General features: G+C 46.2%; 1 protein-coding gene across 1 annotated transcript in view; it reads left to right on the top strand.

Moving 5' to 3' along the window:
* The first annotated feature begins 253 nt into the window (after positions 1 to 253).
* The window catches only part of glis1a (GLIS family zinc finger 1a), a 199,576-nt gene continuing 182,017 nt past the window's right edge, over positions 254 to 17,812 (top strand). Inside the window, exons 1-2 of the mRNA XM_085978082.1 lie at positions 254 to 463; positions 2,488 to 3,577. Coding sequence (XP_085834208.1) covers positions 327 to 463; positions 2,488 to 3,577 — 1,227 coding nt within the window. The 5' untranslated portion in view covers positions 254 to 326. The remainder of the gene's footprint in view (positions 464 to 2,487; positions 3,578 to 17,812) is intronic.

Genomic DNA, 17,812 nt, shown 5'->3' with positions numbered 1-17,812 from the left:
ACAGACTGGAGATGGAACCTGGGTGCTTCAAGGTTCATATGGCTCAAGATCACATCAGATTGACTCAGCCATTGGGTAGCTGATGTTTTTACCTTATGAATTGAAATGAATGTTAACAGCTTCCCCAGCTTACTCTGTAGGAGGGGCAAGCAAGTTCTGCTCAGTTCTTTGAAAAGCCTAAGATGTAGCTGTGTAGGTTAGGAACCGCAGTGCTTTTATTTATGGATTTGTGCGGAGGAAGCAATCTCACACTAGTTGCTTTTCATTCTCTTACAGCAAACGGTGGCTACAGCCCATGTTATGCTCTATCCAGCAAGAGGGATGAAATGAACCATGTCATGAGGAGTGAGCCAATAGCAACAGCCAGATTGGAGCCAGTGATTCATTCAGGAAATCACATCAGTGCCGGCCCGACTTCATCCCACTGCAGTACCCGGCTGATTGCGCCCCACTCTGACACCAGGTTATTTTCTGCCGCCATAATATATTTTGTATGTGACAAAAATCTCTACGCGGATGAAGGGTCCCAACCTGAACTGTTAACTCATCTTTCTTTTCCGACTTTGTAGACCTGTTGTGCATTTGCAGCCTGCTGGTGACTGAAAGAATGTGTTTACTTAGAGTAGTATCTAAGCTGAAATTCGTAACATTTAAAAAAAATGCATTTTTCACTTCGATTGTATCCGCTGCTCTCCTGAAAATGTTCAAAGACTGAGATCGATAGATTTTTGTTGGGTAAGGGTATCCAAGGGTTATGGAACAAAGGCAGGTAAATGGAGTTAAGGTACAGATCAGCCATGATCTAACTCAGTGGCGGAACAGGCTCGTGGGGCTGAATGGTCTGCTCCTGTTCGTATAAGAGCAAAGAGTTATCTGAGTTATGTTTCCATGGGCATCGGCTACCCTCTGAGGTATTTCCAAATAACCACACATATCGGTGTGGTATTACCTAACTGCTTTTATTTTCAGACCCTCTAGAATATTCTATCAAGGAACAACAAAGTAATACAAGAGAAGACATTGAAGTATAATTGCTACAATGCGCTTACTCCCAGCAGGCCGCCATTTGTGTTCAATTAACAATATGCAAGTACCATACATATCCCTCTGGTACCTCACCCAAGGAACTATTCTGTGAGCCTGGTCAGCGAGTGCTGGCAGGCTATTTGATCATGAAGGGCGTAACAGCTGAGTCCCAATCCTGTCCTCATATGACATTCACACAGACACATGCCCTTGCCCGCAGGAATCATCAGATAGAGTGGGAATTCTGACTGATTTTTTTCCTTTTTAGCCCAGTGGCACTGAGACCAATTGTAGCCACTCCTCTCCCCACTACCCAGGCTGAGATCAGCTAACTCAAGACAGACCAGTAATTGTACCTAGGGCCTACCTTGTTTGTATGGCTCAGTAGCACATTTACCAACCTAGTCACTGGGGGAAATAATTGTTATTCAAAAAGCTCCAGAGTACTACCTCACTTCAGAAGAATGCAAGAATCCTGTAGAGTGCCAGTAGCTGATCTGTAATTGGATCAAGGAGCATTATTTTACAGGTAGACTATCCTTTATCCGAACTTCCAAAAACCGAAACCCTCGAAAAACCGAAAGTTTTTTCGTTCAGCGTAAGTCGTGCGCACGACATGACCAGAGTGGCGCACGACTTACGCTGAGCAGGGCAGAGGGTCACTGAGTTCCCTCCTGGGTAGGAGATTGCAGGCCGAGCCGGGCAGTGTGAAGGAGGTATACCGGGAGAGTGAACCCAACAATACAGTGGCCCGTCCGATAGCTGCAGCGGCCTGTCCGATATTCTTTTCTCCCCCCGCGACCCCCACCCTTTCGGATAAGGGATAGTGTATCCTTTATCCGCACTTCCAAAAACCGAAATCCTCTGAAAACCGAAAGTTTTTTCGTTCAGCGTAAGTCGTGCGCACGACCCCGACCCCCGCCGACCCCCACCCCCGACCCCCCGCTGACGCCGACCCCCGCTGACCCCCACCCCGACCCCCCCGCCGACCCTGACCCCCGCCGACCCCGACCCCCGACCCCCCCGCCGACCCCCACCCCCGACAAATTTCCCAGTCTTATAAAATACCTTCTGAAATCCGAAATTTTCCGAAAACCGAAACACGGCTGGTCCCGAGGTTTTCGGATAAAGGATAGTCTACCTGTATTATTATGATTATTGTGATATAGAACAAGTTGATAGAGTTCACAGATAAATCAGCCTTTGGTTTAGATCTTTTTGACAGTTAGAGTCTACAGTAACCCAATATTGGATACCTTTCATAGATAGAAGATATTGGCACATTGAGAAACATCTATTGTCTCCCTATTTATTTTTGGCAATGTTCCCACAGTTAAAGAACTGCACAGTTAAAACACAAAATAAAACTGCAAAAAGCAGAGAAATGTCAAAAAAAATAACATTTGTACTCCACTGTGTTAGACTGGAGTCTCAACAAGTTTATGGTTGTTTTTGTTTCAGATCTCTCACTTCTCAAGCTTCATTGGCTCCCAGTACTCTGCGTTTGGATGAAAATCTCCCAAACCTACATATCAAACAGGAATGGCCACATCTCCTTTCTGAGAGCGAAGGGGTTTCCAATCATTCTGAGATCGAGGATGCCATCAGTCTGCCTTCAGAAGCCGAGCCACTGAACAGCGGCTTCACTAGCACATATTCATCGTATTTCTTCAGCAATGACACGAGCTCCTCACCGGGCTTTGTGTCAAGTGGCAGCCCTCGTCACATGGCCAAGTTACAGCCAGGCAATGCGAAGAAACGATCGGTTTCAATATCACCGCTTTCAGCCGAAGGGCTCGACATCACGGCAATCATTCGCACCTCTCCAACGTCGCTTATTGCGTGCGTCAATGGAATGCGGAGCAGTTCCAATGGTCTGTGCCCTCACTCCGGAGGAATTGGTCATCTGGGAGCTCGAAAGAACTGCAGCCCGCAGTTGTGCTCTGTGTTAGGCAGCCAGTGTAACTTGCCTTCCCCTGTGTCGTCTCTGTCCTCCTACCCAACACGCAGTGCCGAGCAAGAGGGCGCTGAGGGCGAACACCTTCCTTTGCAGCAACTGGAGGAAAACATGGACCTAGGTCTGGTGATAGGCAACATGGTTGTTCAGCATGGAGTGACAGACGGTTGCCATAAAATTAACTTTTTCAAGCACGAGCCTATTGATGAATATTCACACGATACAAAACTGTTTCAGCACCACCATGGGCCGCCTCCCCCATACCATTCCCAGCAGCACTTTGGTCAGCCCCATGGGACCATGCCTCACTTACACGGGCTGCCACCTAACGGACACATTCAGCTTGATGATGGAGGTGAGCAGGCCAAGAACAATGGGAAGCAGGTCTGTCGATGGATAGACTGTAACGCTGTCTATGACCAGCAGGAAGAGTTGGTGAGGCACATCGAGAAAGTACACATTGATCAGCGTAAAGGAGAGGACTTTACTTGTTTCTGGGCTGGGTGTGTGAGGCGATACAGACCCTTTAATGCTCGCTACAAGCTCCTGATACACATGAGAGTTCATTCAGGAGAGAAGCCTAATAAGTGCATGGTAAGTCTAGTTACATAATTTTCTCAACAATTTCAGTAAAGTGTAACAACAGACATATGAAATCTTTTGTACTGGGGTAATTTCCTGAGGCTGCCCGCTGGCAGTGGAAATGGGCCCTACTATGTCCCTTAAACTTGAAATACGAAAAATATTCAGCAGGATAGAAATAGATTTTGCCTGTCCAAACTTACATTGTGGCTGGAGAGAGCACTTTAAGGTGTATAACACACTAGGGTGAAGTATTGGTGATTACAGTTCTGTCACTAATGGCAGCTGTGTGAGAATTTGAGATGATGAATCAAGAAGCATATCTCACATGATTGGACTGTGTTGCCTTAAGTGTGTTTTTCCTGCAGTGCATGCAGTAAATTAGCGTAGTGACCACAATGCACTTCTATACATGTGGGCTCTTTGGACCAGTGTAGTAACTTTTTTCAAGGGCCTCAATTCCAAGCAGCATCTTGCAGTACGGCCATTCTCCAGAATGCTGCAACATACTGCCCTGTGGAGTGATGGGACATGGTCAATGTGATGAAATATTCCATTCATCACTGCCTGTGACTGTGGTTGGTTTCAGGTTTCAGTTCCCTTACCTCAGTTCCGTCTCCTCACCATTGTATTGTATATTGTAATGTATTGTGTGTAGGGCTCCGCCCATACCTGGCCCCTATGTAAGCAAGCTCAGTCTGGCCTCATATCCAGTACTGCAGACCTCCAGATGGAAGATACCTCTCTCCACTGCGTGTTACCTTCTAAGTTAATAAAAGCCTTGTTTTGTTTCGCTAACATCGAGTCTCGGAATTATTGAGGCACGTCAGTCTCCAACTGTGATTCCTTATACTGAGAGACCTTGGCTTCAGTTAGGCCACAGTGGGAAGTTGCTGAGTGGCCTTTCACTTGTGCTATAGTTGCTGGAAAAGCAAGGTATATTTTCTCTCACTGGAAAGCAAAAGGAGAGGGTACTGAGCACCGAGTCCCGACTCCCACAACATCCTGAGGCCCAGAGACATACAGAGTAGCAATTCTGGCAAAGGTCACAGGGGTAGCATGAGTGGGTGTGTTATGAGTATTACTGATTTGGATGACATTTTAAAACACAGCCTGAATTCATTGTAACAATGTCGTGTTTCTGGTTGCTTTAGGTAGTGTTTTAAATACTCATTTTATTGTCTCTAATTTCTTGATTTAAAACATTGCATAAGTATCACTCTATGGTGTTGACATTTTCCAGCTGCAAGGACTTTGGATTAATACAGCGCTACAGCTCTGGTCAATATTGCATATCCCGTATTATCTCGATAATCTTTCAGCTGCCAGAGAAGGAGATTGGTTTGGCCCAACATAATTCAGGTTTAGCTCTAATTAGCATGTCAACCATAGGCCCTGTGAGCACCTTGTTACTTATTTTTTTAAGAGGTTCCATTCAATGTTTCAGAAGGTTCGATCATATTTGTATTGGACAGATAAGGAAATAGAGCAGCAGCCCACACACACCGCCACCATCACCCCCATCGATAATTCAGCAACTTGATGTATTGAGTAGCTGTTCCATACATACCAGGAGATTCCCAGATTAGCTATGCGTTAGCAGATCTCAGCTGGGATGATCATAGAGTTGTTAGAACTGGCCTTAGTGTCCTATGTTGGGATAGTAACACTAGGCAGGGTTCCTGCTCTTGTTCACTATTCAGTGACGCTTGCTGGCATGTGTGTGAGTGTGTGTGTGTACGTGCGTGCACCATAAGGGTAGAATTGGGCTAGACTGTGATGCCCTCATGATAGAATAGCTTGCCAGCAAACACTGTGTAGGCTCAAGCAAGAGTCAGTGCTTATAGGAGAAGGTCAAAATTTAGGGAGTAACTTTATCATAATTCATATAGCATCATCACTTCTTCTGTTTGCAGGAGTTCACGTCCTGGCTGTGTAATACCTGTGCCAGCTAGATGTCTCCCTAGATATATTTAATATAGATTTAAGAGCAGTTAGGAGAGCTAGGATATATTGCCTCTTCACCACAAAGCACAACAGGGGCCGTCACTATCAAAACAAAGGGAACGATTAGTTCACTGCTAACATTCCAACTCTTTAATTTGTCTATCAAATAATATCAAGCTATACAATAATTACCTCAAAGGTTTCAAAGTCAGAGTTGGCTTAAATCAATGTTTTTCTTGGATGTTTGATTTAACGATACTGTACACGAAACCAGAATTAAATAAAATTACAATAACATTCGGATTAACTATAAAACATGACAGGATATTACATGAAATAGGATAAATTATGTGGTTTCCTTTCAAACATTTTCAGTGCCTCAAGCCAATTAGGAGGGAAAAAAAGCAGCAAATTTAATGTAGTTTGACTGCAAATCGGACTAATTTCTTACTATTCTATTTTCAGAAGCTGGAAAAAAATAGCTAATCTATAAAGAAACTAATAGTTTGTAAGGAGCTGATTGTTACTTTGGCCAAGGGCCTGTTCCCAATATCAGATGCTGGCTAAATGTGAAGCAGCTGTTTTGATGAGGGAATTCCACTTGAATTGGGAGAGGATTTAACTCCCGATTATTTTATGGAAATCGTTGTTGGACAGATAATAAAGGGATTAAATTGGTCTCTAAAAGACATTGGAGTTTTTAACTCCAATGTCTCATTAGTTTCCTGTGAGCAAATAGTTTGGATTCCAGGTTAACATTCAAGTTGTGCTGTACCAGGTAACAAACATAGCCATGGCAACGGATGCTATTCTCTGTAAGTATTTGTTGTACTTTGCAATTCTAATTCCCCTCCAGATTCTCTGCCCTCTCCTGAAGGCAATAGCTCGGTTGCTAGGGTACAGTTCCGCAGGTCCTGGCAGCCTCTACTACCTTGCCAAAGTGGCCGTTCATTATATGCAAGTCCAGACTGTGAATGTCGGCAAAGCGTTGCAGCTTATCCTGATGCTCCCTTGAATCTCTGTCTACAGCAATGCACTTTCTTGTGGGAGTCGCTGGATATTATCATTAGTGGGAACCCTCTTGAGCCCAGCGATACTGAGGCCAGTTGTAGTGCCCTTTACTCAGCACTAACTGGGGATTGAACCTGGGACCCTCATAGTCAGTACAGCTGAGTTCCTTTCATGGGTATTGCACTTACATACTGAGCCATTTTTTGAGGTAGTTTATTCCTCAAGTTACCTGCACATGAAAACTGCCAAATTGAATCCTTAACCTTACTCCAAGTATCAGGATAACTGTGTGACACATGCCCTACAGAAGTTTGTTACTTTTCTAATATTCTGTTCTACAGAGCACTGCTAAACAATAGCAGGGAACCAGAGCTGAGGCTACAAGGCTTTGAGGTGATGCTTAGACAATCTCCTGTAAAGCTGTAGAAAGATGTTCTGCATTTGCATCCACAAGAACCCCACTCCCACCATCATGGTGCTTTGATCTGAATAAAAGACCGTCATTTTCTTCAACCTCTGAGAGAATAAAAACTTTAAATGCTTTGAAAAAATAGTGGTCAAATTCAAAAATATCACTGAGTCCATGAAGCAGATCTGTTATTTTGTACTCGCCTCTGATTTTCACTTGTAATAAAGTTTGCTGCAGGAATCAGCTTCTGTCCCATCAAAGGGAGTAACAAGTAATTATGAGTTATTTTGATTAAATGACAGGGACCAGTAATGGTGTCACAAACATGTTGGACCCTTTTGAACGTGAGTAAAGAAAGACATGTAAAGACATGAAGTAGGACTGAACGTCAGGACGTGCCAAAGCACCCTACAGCCAATGAATTACTTTTGAAGTGGAGTCACTGTTGTAATGTAGGGTAATTGAGCAGCCAATTTGTGCATAGCGAGGTCCCAAAAACAGCAATGAGATACATGATCAATTAAACTGTTTTGGTGATGTTGGTTGAGGGATAAATGTTGGGCTGGACACCAGGAGAACTCCCCTGCTCTTCTTTGAATAGTGCCATGGGATCTTTTAACACCACCTGAGAGGGCAGACAGGACCCCTGTTTAATGTCTCATCTGAAAGATGGTACCTCAGATAGTGCAGCACTCCCTCAATATTCCACTCAGGTATCAGCCTAGACTATGATTTCAAGTGCCACAGTGGGTCTTGAGAGTGCGACGACTGAGCTAAAACTGACATGTGGAATTTATGTTATATTATCGTAATAATATTTAACACATTTGTATCAAATTTCTTTGTCTATCATTTTAACAGTGGAGTTAATTCATTTATTTTAAACGGACTGATGTCTTCATTAAAATAATAGACAAAGGAATTTCATAACAAAATTAGTATTACACAGTGCAATTTCCAGGCTCCTGTAGGAGATTGAGGGAGGTTGCACATTTTTGAGGTTCTGGAAAAAGATGATTTAGAGTAGGAAACTGGATCTGGATTGAACACAATGAGGATTCAGGGAAGAGAAAAAGCATGTAGGACAACATATTATGAGTGCAGGAGGAATAAGAGAAGCAAGTTTAGAGAAACAGCGCCCATTCTAGTATTGATAAAAGAGAGAAGACAAATTGTGGTAGAGAGGGGGTTGGAGGCTAGTGTTGAAAACGAGAGGAAAAAGAATATTTGGCACAAAAGGGGAAGCTGAACTTCACAGAGGCAGCTTTAGCAGTGCTGGAGATGTGGGAGTTCCAAGTGAGATCAAATAAGACCAGGAGGCCAAAAAATGTGATCGCTAAAGATGGACTTGGGTGTGGAGACATCAAGAATTATTTCTGTTCAGGCTGGAATTTCAGATTAAAATATGAAAAAAGATGTACGGGAGCTCTCACCTGTAGGTTGTCACTCTGTATAAATTCATCCAGTACCACAGCAACCTGCAGCTGTACTTTTTCATTCAAAACATGTTTAAATGAGGAAGTGTCAGGGTGAGAGAAGAGCATTCTAGGGATGGTGATATAAAATGTACAGACACTTTAATAATGTGCAAATAGCAATGTCAGAGAAACTGGGTTCATTGAACAAAAATCGTAAACCTCTGGCCTTAACATTGATTTTAACAACTTCAGACCTTAACCACAACTTCCATTTACACTCAGACAGTAGGTGCTGGTGATGTAGGACGGGTACAACACGCTTCCGGGAATTGGGAATGTTGTAGGTTGTGGAGATCCCCACATGGCCGGTGGGGCGGTCTGCACCCATTGGGCTGGATTTTTTCAATGGGAAGCTTTTGGAGGCGGGACTGCTGCTTGCCGGCTTTCAATCCCGCCTCCATCAGCTTCTGGCCAACCAGCAGGATTTTCCCCTGATTGACCTTGTTAAGCCCGCCCAGTGGGCTCAGCGGGCCAATTAGGGGGAAGTCAGTGACAGAGCATGTCAACGTCTGACGTGCCATCTGTCAAGAACTTTTGAAAGAAGGAATGTCATCGTTTGACAGCTCTGTGGAGCTGTCAAACACTGACATTCTGTGTAGTTTAATGAGCCTTTGTGTTCAGGGCTCATCAAACCTTTCAACTTTGCAGAAATCACCTGGCCGTTGGATTGGAGGATCCAACAGCCAGTCTGTGATATCTACAATGGAAATGTCGGGACTCCGGCTGCACAGCGGCTGAAGGCTGTAGGCAGAAACAAAGGTAAGTGAACATTTTCTAACACTTTACACTCACCTTACATACTTAACACTCCACACATGCACCCATCACTCACCTCTACATCGCACTTTCAGACCCCTCCGACCCCCGCAGACTTCCTACTCGTCTCCTACACCCTGGCGGGGTCCCCCGAGGTCGGGAAGTCTGCACTTCGGAAGGAAAAATGGGGATAATCCTATTTTCTGCCTGTTAACTACCTGTTAACAGGCAGTTAATAGGCTTTAATCCCTTTCCCGTCTCGAGGAGACGGGACCCGGGGCAGGACGGCTTCCCGCCTCCTGGCAAGAGGGCACGGAGGTGGGTTGGGGGCGGGTTTGGCACCCGCCCCCAAATTCTGCAACTTTACCAGCAGTCCTGCCTCCATAGCCGCCTCCTCGGGGCTGACAGTGTGTTTCCCTGTCTTTTACATCTACCACATTCCCGGGTCACTGGAACCTGCAAAATTTGCCAGATTTTCCATGTTTCACGCCACCTCGGCTATTCTGCTGTAACCATTCACACATCCTCTGGGTCTCCGATACATATTTTATTTCTCTAATTTCTCTCATCATGCCTCCTTTTGTTTTACACCATTATTAGTTCTGTCATTTAATCATCTCCTGATCTGCACCTAATCAATTTACAGATCATTCTTTTTCTTTTCTTGTGCATGTGGTCATTCTTTTCCCCTGCTTCCTTTTCCCTTGCTCTGCTCTCCTTATAGGCTGCAACATCTGTAAGATCTTCAGGTTCTGATGAAGGATCATAAAACCTGAAGCGTTAAATCTTTTTCCTTTCTCCACAGATGCTGCCTGACCTGCTAAGTGTTTCCAGCATTTTCTGTTTTTATTTCATAAATCTCTGTCTCAGGCCTGGTGCTCAGAGCAACGATGGATGTTGGGTCTTCAAACATTCTCTTTTATGCTTATCAGGGTGAAAGATGTTCCCATTTTGGGCACTTGGGACTCGATTTTGCCAGTGTGGGCGGGCTGGGGCGTGTCAGGTGTTTTTAGAGTCCTGAACCCGACTCATAGAAACATAGAAGATAGGAGCAGGAGTAGGCCATTCAGCCCCTCGAGCCTGCTCCGCCATTCAATGAGATCATGGCTGATCATCCAAATTCAGCACCCGGTCCCTGCTTTCTACCCATATCCCTTGATCCCTTTAGCCTTAAGAAATATATCTAACTCCTTCTTGAATATATTTAATGAATTGGCCTCTACTGCCTTCTGTGGTAGAGAATTCCACAGGTTCACCACTCTCTGGGTGAAGAAATTCCTCCTCATCTCTGTCCTAAATGGCTTACCCCTTATCCTTAGACTGTGACCCCTGGTTCTGGACTCCCCGACCATCGGGAACATCCTTCCTGCATCTAGTCTGTCTAGCCCTGTTAGAATTTTATGTTTCAATGAGATCCCCTCTCATTCTTCTAAACTCCAGCGAGTATAAGCCCAATCGACCCAATCTCTCCTCATACGTCATTCCTGCCATCCCAGGTATCAGCCTGGTGAATCTTCGCTGCACTCCCTCCATGGCAAGAACATCCTTCCTCAGATAAGGTGACCAAAACTGCACACAATACTCAAGATGTGATCTCACCAAGACCCTGTACAACTGCAGCAAGACATCCTTCTTCCTGTACTCAAACCCTCTCGCTACGAAGGCCAACATACCATTTGCCTTCTTAACCGCCTGCTGCACCTGCATGCTTACATTCAGCGACTGGTCAAGGACACCCAGGTCTTGTTGCACTTCCCCTTCTTCCAATCTATTGCCATTCAGATAATAATCTGCCCTCCTGTTTTTGACACCAAAGTGGATAACCTCGCATTTATCCACGTTATATTGCATCTGCCATGCTTCTGCCCAATCATCCAACCTGTCCAAATCATACTGGAGTTTCTCGGCATCCTCCTCACAGCACACATGCCCATCCAGCTTTGTGTCGTCTGCAAACTTGGAGATATTACATCTAGTTCCCTCGTCTAGATCATTAATATATATTGTGAATATCTGGGGTCCTAGGACCGATCCCTGCGGTACCCCACTAGTCACTGCCTGCCACTCGGAAAAAGACCCGTTTATTCCAACTCTTTGCTTTCTGTCTGCCAACCAGTTCTCTATCCAAGTCAATACCTTGCCCCCAATCCCATGTGCCTTAACTTTACACGCTAATCTCTTATGCGGGACCTTATCAGAAGCCTTCTGAAAGTCCAAATACACCACATCCACTGGTTCTCCCTTATCTATTTTACCAGTTACATCCTCAAAAAATTCCAGTAGATTAGTCAAGCATGATTTACCTTGTGTAAATCCATGTTGACTTTGTCCGATCCTGTCACTGTTTTCCAAGTGCTCTGCTATTACATCTTTTATAATGGACTCTAGCATTTTCCCCACTGCCGATGTCAGGCTTACCGGTCTATAATTCCCGGTTTTCTCTCTACCACCTTTTTTGAATAGTGGGGTAACATTAGCTACCCTCCAATCCATGGGTACTGTTCCAGAGTCTATTGAATTTTCGAAGAGGACCAGCAATGCATCTACTATTTCTAGGGCCACTTCCTTAAGTACCCTAGGATGTAGATTATCAGGCCCTGGGCATTTATCGGCCTTCAATCCCGTCAATTTCCCCAACACCATTTTCCTACAAATACTGATTTATTTCCGTTCCTCCCTTTCATCAGACCCTATGTTCCCCAACATCTCTGGGAGGTTATTTGTGTCCTCCTTTGTGAAGACAGAACCAAAGTATGTATTTAATTGGTCCGCCATTTCTTTGTTCCCCATTATAAATTCCCTTGATTCTGACTGCAAGGGACCTACGCTTGGCTTCACCAATCTTTTTCTCTTCACAAAGATTTTACAGTCAGTTTTTATGTTCCCTGAAAGCTTACTCTCATACTCTATTTTCCCCTTAATTAATCCCTTTGTCCTCCTTTGTTGAATCCTAAACAGCTCCCAATCCTCAGGTTTACTGCTTTTTCTGGCCAATTTATATGTCCTCTCCTTGGATCTTATGCTATCCCTAATTTCCCTTGTTAGCCACGGTTGAGTCACCTCTTTTGTTTTATTTTTATGCCAAACTGGGATGAACAAATTCTGCAGTTCATCCATGCGATCTTTGAATGTTTGCCATTGCCTATCCACCGTCAACCCTTTGAGTGACATTCCCCAAGTGTGATGTGGGGAAAAAGAGCGATTTTCCCCTAATTGGGCAATTGATTTCCAGCGTGTGGGAACCCCTGGCCCAATTAGTCTTTCCATCCTGAAAGTCGCCTCCGATGACATCATCAGTGCTGCTGGATTTAAGGCCTGGAAGCACCCTTGCTTCTGGAGACTGGGAACGCTTTGGACATTGTATGAAAGACTTCATTTACTGACCATGTCCACCAGCAAGCAAAAGTGTGCACCTCGATTTGATGAGCCCGCCCTCCAAGTTCTGATGGAGGGAGCAAGATCTAATAAGGAGGTGCTCTTCCCTTCCTCAGAGAGAAAAAAGCCACCACAACAAACTAAAGCTGTGTGGCTGCAAGTGGCCAGGGAGGTCAATGCCATCTCTGTGTTCCGCAGAACCAGGCTGCAGTGCAGGAAGAGGTTTCATGACCTTCTGCGCACTGGAAAAGTGAGTATGACTTTCTCTTCACCCTCAGTCTGATCCCCATTGCCTCTCCTCACCAGCACTCTGCTTTGCCAACTTCTTCCTCCATATCCCACTTTACACTTACATCCCTGCACCGTTACCCATTCCCTCTCTCTCTATGGTCACATTCACTTAACTATTCGACCATGCAGCCCTCACACTCTCTATCACTGTGATGCAATGACAACTTACAACACACAGGGAGGGCCCTTTGTCTCCTTCTAAGCATCTATGCTATGGAATCTCTACACTCACTCCTTCATTCTCACTCAAACTCCACTTGTGTCCCTCATTGCAGGAAAAGAGAGCCCACAATAAGAAGGAAAGAGCAAGGACAGGAGGAGGGCCACCCTCAGTAGCCCAGCTCACCACCTCGGAAGAGGCGGCCCTGGAAATTGCCGGAATCGAGGACGATTCACAAGTAGGGGACGGACAGGCAGGCGCATCACAGCAAGCTGGTGACAGAATAGTTTGGCATCGCTCTCATTGACATTGCATGAGTCACTGATAATGAATCTGATGCTCTAACAGATTGACTTTTGATCATCTGCAATATTAAATGTGCATGTAACCTTGGCCTCACATCTCTAACTCTTTCCTTTACTCCCCCACAGGACCATCGACAGCCCCCGTCCCCACTGTCCAGGAGGAAAAGTCTGAGCTTCCAGACTCCTCAGAGGAAGCTGCAACCTCTGAGGGCGCTGCGTCAGCAGAATTAAGCGCACACATCACCAGCGCAAACACTCACACCTCGGTGGGACCTTCGGGACATAGAGTAGAGTTGTCACCTGGTGTATCACAGCTCACAAGTGAGCATCAGCAGATGGTGGAGACAGGGACAGCAATGGAGAGTCCTCGTCGGAGGGCGCAGGACCGTCCCAGCTCGGCTCCGCTGCATGTTGACCCTGTGCCTCCGGGTCCATCCAGAAGGACAGTTCCTGGAACTCCAGGAACAGGTGCAGGAGTCTCTGGCAGGTTTTGTCTCCAGGGTCCAGGGTCGCTGCAAGTGTGGAGCAAATAGAGGAGTCCATCACTAACATGAGCAGAGCCTTTGTGGAGGCGTTGGCGCATGAACGCATCACCACGGAAAGGATGGCAACCTCCGTGGAAAGGTTGGCTACCGTAGAGGAGAGGATGGCTACGGCCATGGAGGAGCTTAGTCACCAGGGTTGTGAAAGCATGGTCATTGTTCACAATAGACTGACATCTCTTGAGGAGCGATGGTCAGCTATTGAGCATACAAACCAGACATTCATGCAAGTCCTCGGGAGTATGACTTCCAGTACAGAAATGGGTCCTCATGGCCCCCCTGAAGTGCAGCAAGGTGCTGTCAAGCCACTTGATAGCTCTGAAGTGGGGCTGACCCATGAGAGGGATGTTGGCGGCAGACAGCAAGGAAGTGGGGGCTCCTCTCCAAGCGCTCACACGACCATGCCACTGCAAAGCCCTCGGTCAGAGCCCCACCAGAGTCCCCACCCAACTGAGATCGGCGTCTCAACCCCTGCACAGCCGCAGGAGCAGCAGACTGTTGCCGAGCCCTCACAGGTTCGCAACCCCAGAGGATGCCCGCCAAAGGTGTCGAGACAGGAGCAGCAGGAAAGTGAGCAAGGGGCCTCCACATCTGTTGAAGCCACAGGGGAAGCACCACGTAGGAGCATGCGTAAGAGGAAGATAATGCACAAGTAGTCACAAGGGTAGTCACTTGGGTGTAATGCTATGTTTAATGTTGAAAAGCCATCAGATGCTTATTGCCATTAAAAATTCTGATGGCAAACTGTTGCAGTTGTGTCGTGTGTCATGTCACTAATGGGACTTCCACATTGAGGGCTTAGGATTACTTGCAATTGTCAGTATGGTGGTCAGAGTGATAGGAATCCGCAGGTTCCTGGCCATTGTCGAGGGTCTGATAAGAAGGCGTGAGGCAAAAGTGTTTGATTGTGCCGGCTAAGCAAACCTGGCCAAGATGAGTGCGTGCCTTGCATCCCGGGCAGCAATGTGCTCGCATGCTGCTGCCACTGGTTGATGCGCCTCTGCAAGCTGTTCGTTGTTGCTCTCCTCCTCCTCCTCATCTGAGGCGGCTATGTGATGAGCCATTTGTTCCTCAGGCATCTGCAAGCCACGATGCTGCGCCATGTTATGAAATGCACAGCAAACCACGAACATTCTGGAGACCCTGGCTACTGAGTACTGCAGGGCTCCACCTGATCTATCAAGGCATCTGAAGCGCATCTTCAGCAAGCCGATGGTTTGCTCGATTATGGATCTGGTGGACATGTGGCTGGAGTTGTAGCGTTCCTCTGCTTCGTTGGAAGGGCTCCTCAACGGCGTCATTAGCCATGTCTTCAGGGGATAACCCTTGTCTCCAAGTAGCCATCGCAAAGTTGGTCTGGTGGACTGAAGAGCGGAGGCACACTAGACTGGCACAGTATGAAGGAGTCATGGCAACTGCCAGGGTACTTGGCACAAACATGCAAAATTTCCTTCTTGTGGTCACACACCAGCTGTACGTTGAGGGAGTGGAATCCCTTGCGGTTGACAAAAATACCTGGATTGTGATGGGGTGCCTTTAGGGCCACATGTGTGCAGTCAACGACGCCATGCACCCTTGGAAAGCCTGCCAGATTGTCAAACCCAACTGCACGCGCAGTTACATTGGCTTGATCCTTGGAGAAATTGATGTGGTTGTGCGCGATGGCAAAAAGGGCATCGATTACCTGCGTGATGCAAGTGTGTGCGGCCGCCTGGGAGACGCCGCTGATGTCTGCTGCTGATCCCTGGAATGAGCCTGAAGCTAAAACGTTGAGTGCGGTGGTGACTTTAATGGCCACTGGTAAGGGGTGTCCACCTGCTCCTCTGGGCTCCAGGTCTTGCTGCAGCATTGCGCAGATGTCACCCACTACCTCTCTCGAAAGTCTGAGCCTCCTTTGGCACTGCTGCTCAGTCATGTTGAGGTAGCTGATCCTCTGTCTGTAGACCCTGTTTTGGGGGTATCTCCTGCGCCGATGTGCTTCCATGCGCTGGTGCCTTCTGGCCTGTGCAGCTTCAGGTGGGTGAGCAGCAGCTTGGAGCTCCTGATGTTGCTGCTGCAGTTGGTGCTGCTGTTGGTCAGGGTTCTGCTGCTGCCGCGGCTGGTCTTCGTCCGAATCTGATGTCCAGGAGGAAAGGAAATAAATAGTTCCCATTCTTCTGGTAAATACCTCAGTTGAGGAAGCGCTCAGTCACGGTGGGGAGAGGGGTTCCCCAGGAGGTCACACTGGAGATGGGTGTCAGGCTCCAAACTTCCAGAACAATGAGTATGCCTACTAAAAGTTCCCCCAGACATGAGACAACAAAGTTCTGCCACCTGCAAATGATGATTGGTGAAAACTCCTTTATAATGGTGGAGCTGCAGCTGTTAGTAAGCAGTCCACTTTTGAAGCCGCAAGGATTCACTGGCGTGTTCCAGAGGAGGCGTGCAGAACATGGGAAAAGGGTTAAAATCAGAAAGGCCTCTCAAAATGGGATTATAGAGGCAATTAGGTGGTTGTTAAGGGCCTTAAGGGCCTATCATGCCTCTTGGAGGCGGGATGGAAACGGGGTCAGAAAACTCACATGTGGGAAAATTGCTCGGAGGCGGGATTGGGCCCGCCTGCCCTTTTTTTGCAATTTTAACAACTCACACGCCTCCAATCTCACCTCCTCGGGCCTGGCAAAATCGAGCCCTTGGTGTCAGTATCAAGTACTTGCAGATAAGGTATGGGTTAGATGCACAATGAAGCTCTCTGTGCTCACTCCCTACTCTAGAGCATGTACCCTCTGCACCATTGTGCCATTCTCCATCCTCGTAGCAATGATCCTTTGACATCTTGGAGTGAGATTGCCAATTTAGTGCTGCGTTTGTGCTCACTAGGATTGAGACGACCTAACTTTATATCACATGGAGCCCTTGCAGTTGTCTTTAAATGTGAAAATACAAAAAACTTGCATTTTTATAGCACCTTACATGACCTCAGGATGTCCCAAAACACTTCACAACTAATTACTTTTGAAGCATAGTCACTGTTATAATTTAGGGAAAATGCGACAGCCAATTTGCTCACAGCAAGCTCCCACAAACAGCAATGCTAGAACTGACCAGAAAATCTGTTTTAGGTGTTGGTTGCGTGTCCCAGGGGCGTAGTTAGTGCGATGCGTCCCCTGGGATCACGTGAGCCATGGGCAGCCAATCGGAGGAGGGAAAAGCCCATTCATAAGATTGACAGGTAGACCTGTCAAAACTTATAGATACTATGGGCCCAAAATAGCAGTAAACCTTCAAATAATTTTTTTTTTAAATCACACTTTTTAAATAAACTATAAATTACATTAAATAACTATTTTAAACAATAATTAAAATTTTTGAAAAAAATAATTTTATATTATAACGGGGCTAAAAATAAACTTATCTTGCTTTAAAGTATTTAAAAATAATAAACCTGTGGAAAAAATGTTTTAATTTTAATTAATTGACCACTTACCTTGCAAAAAACAGGCCTTACGCCTGCTTTTTAAATGTGTAAATCCTGCAGGCTTTCCCTCCCGGGAAAACATGTAAAAAAAACCCTAAGTTTAAAGTGCACGCGCAGCCTCCCCTGCGTGCGTGTTCGACCTCTGAACCCCTTCGTTCAGAGAATTGGAAGTGCCGGTTTCCTGCGTATGCGCAGTGCACGCAGGAAACCGGCAATTCCATTGGGCCTACGGGTGAGTACCCCATGCGTACTCACCCGGGGAGAGCCGAATTTCTGGGCCGTTATCTCTGACCAATACCCTCACTACAAATGTCAGCCTAGATTATCTGCTCAAGTCTCTGGAGTGATTATCTGCTCAAGTCTCTGGAGTGGGGCTTGAACCCTCAACCTCTGACTCAGTTAGAAATTAGCTACTGCTGAGCCAAGTCTGACACAAAGGCTATTATCTCTTTACTCTGAAGGAGCTCTGCCGTGTTGCTAACCTGTGGTATTACCTAATCTGGTTGTGTTGAAGGA

The sequence above is a fragment of the Somniosus microcephalus genome, chromosome 3 (genome assembly GCF_052327205.1).
Source record: "Somniosus microcephalus isolate GS21.2 chromosome 3, FLI_Smic_1.0, whole genome shotgun sequence".
NCBI classification, from domain to species: Eukaryota; Metazoa; Chordata; class Chondrichthyes; order Squaliformes; family Somniosidae; genus Somniosus; species Somniosus microcephalus.
Note: the sequence above shows the minus strand (reverse complement) of the source record. Positions and strands in the feature narration are given on the sequence as shown.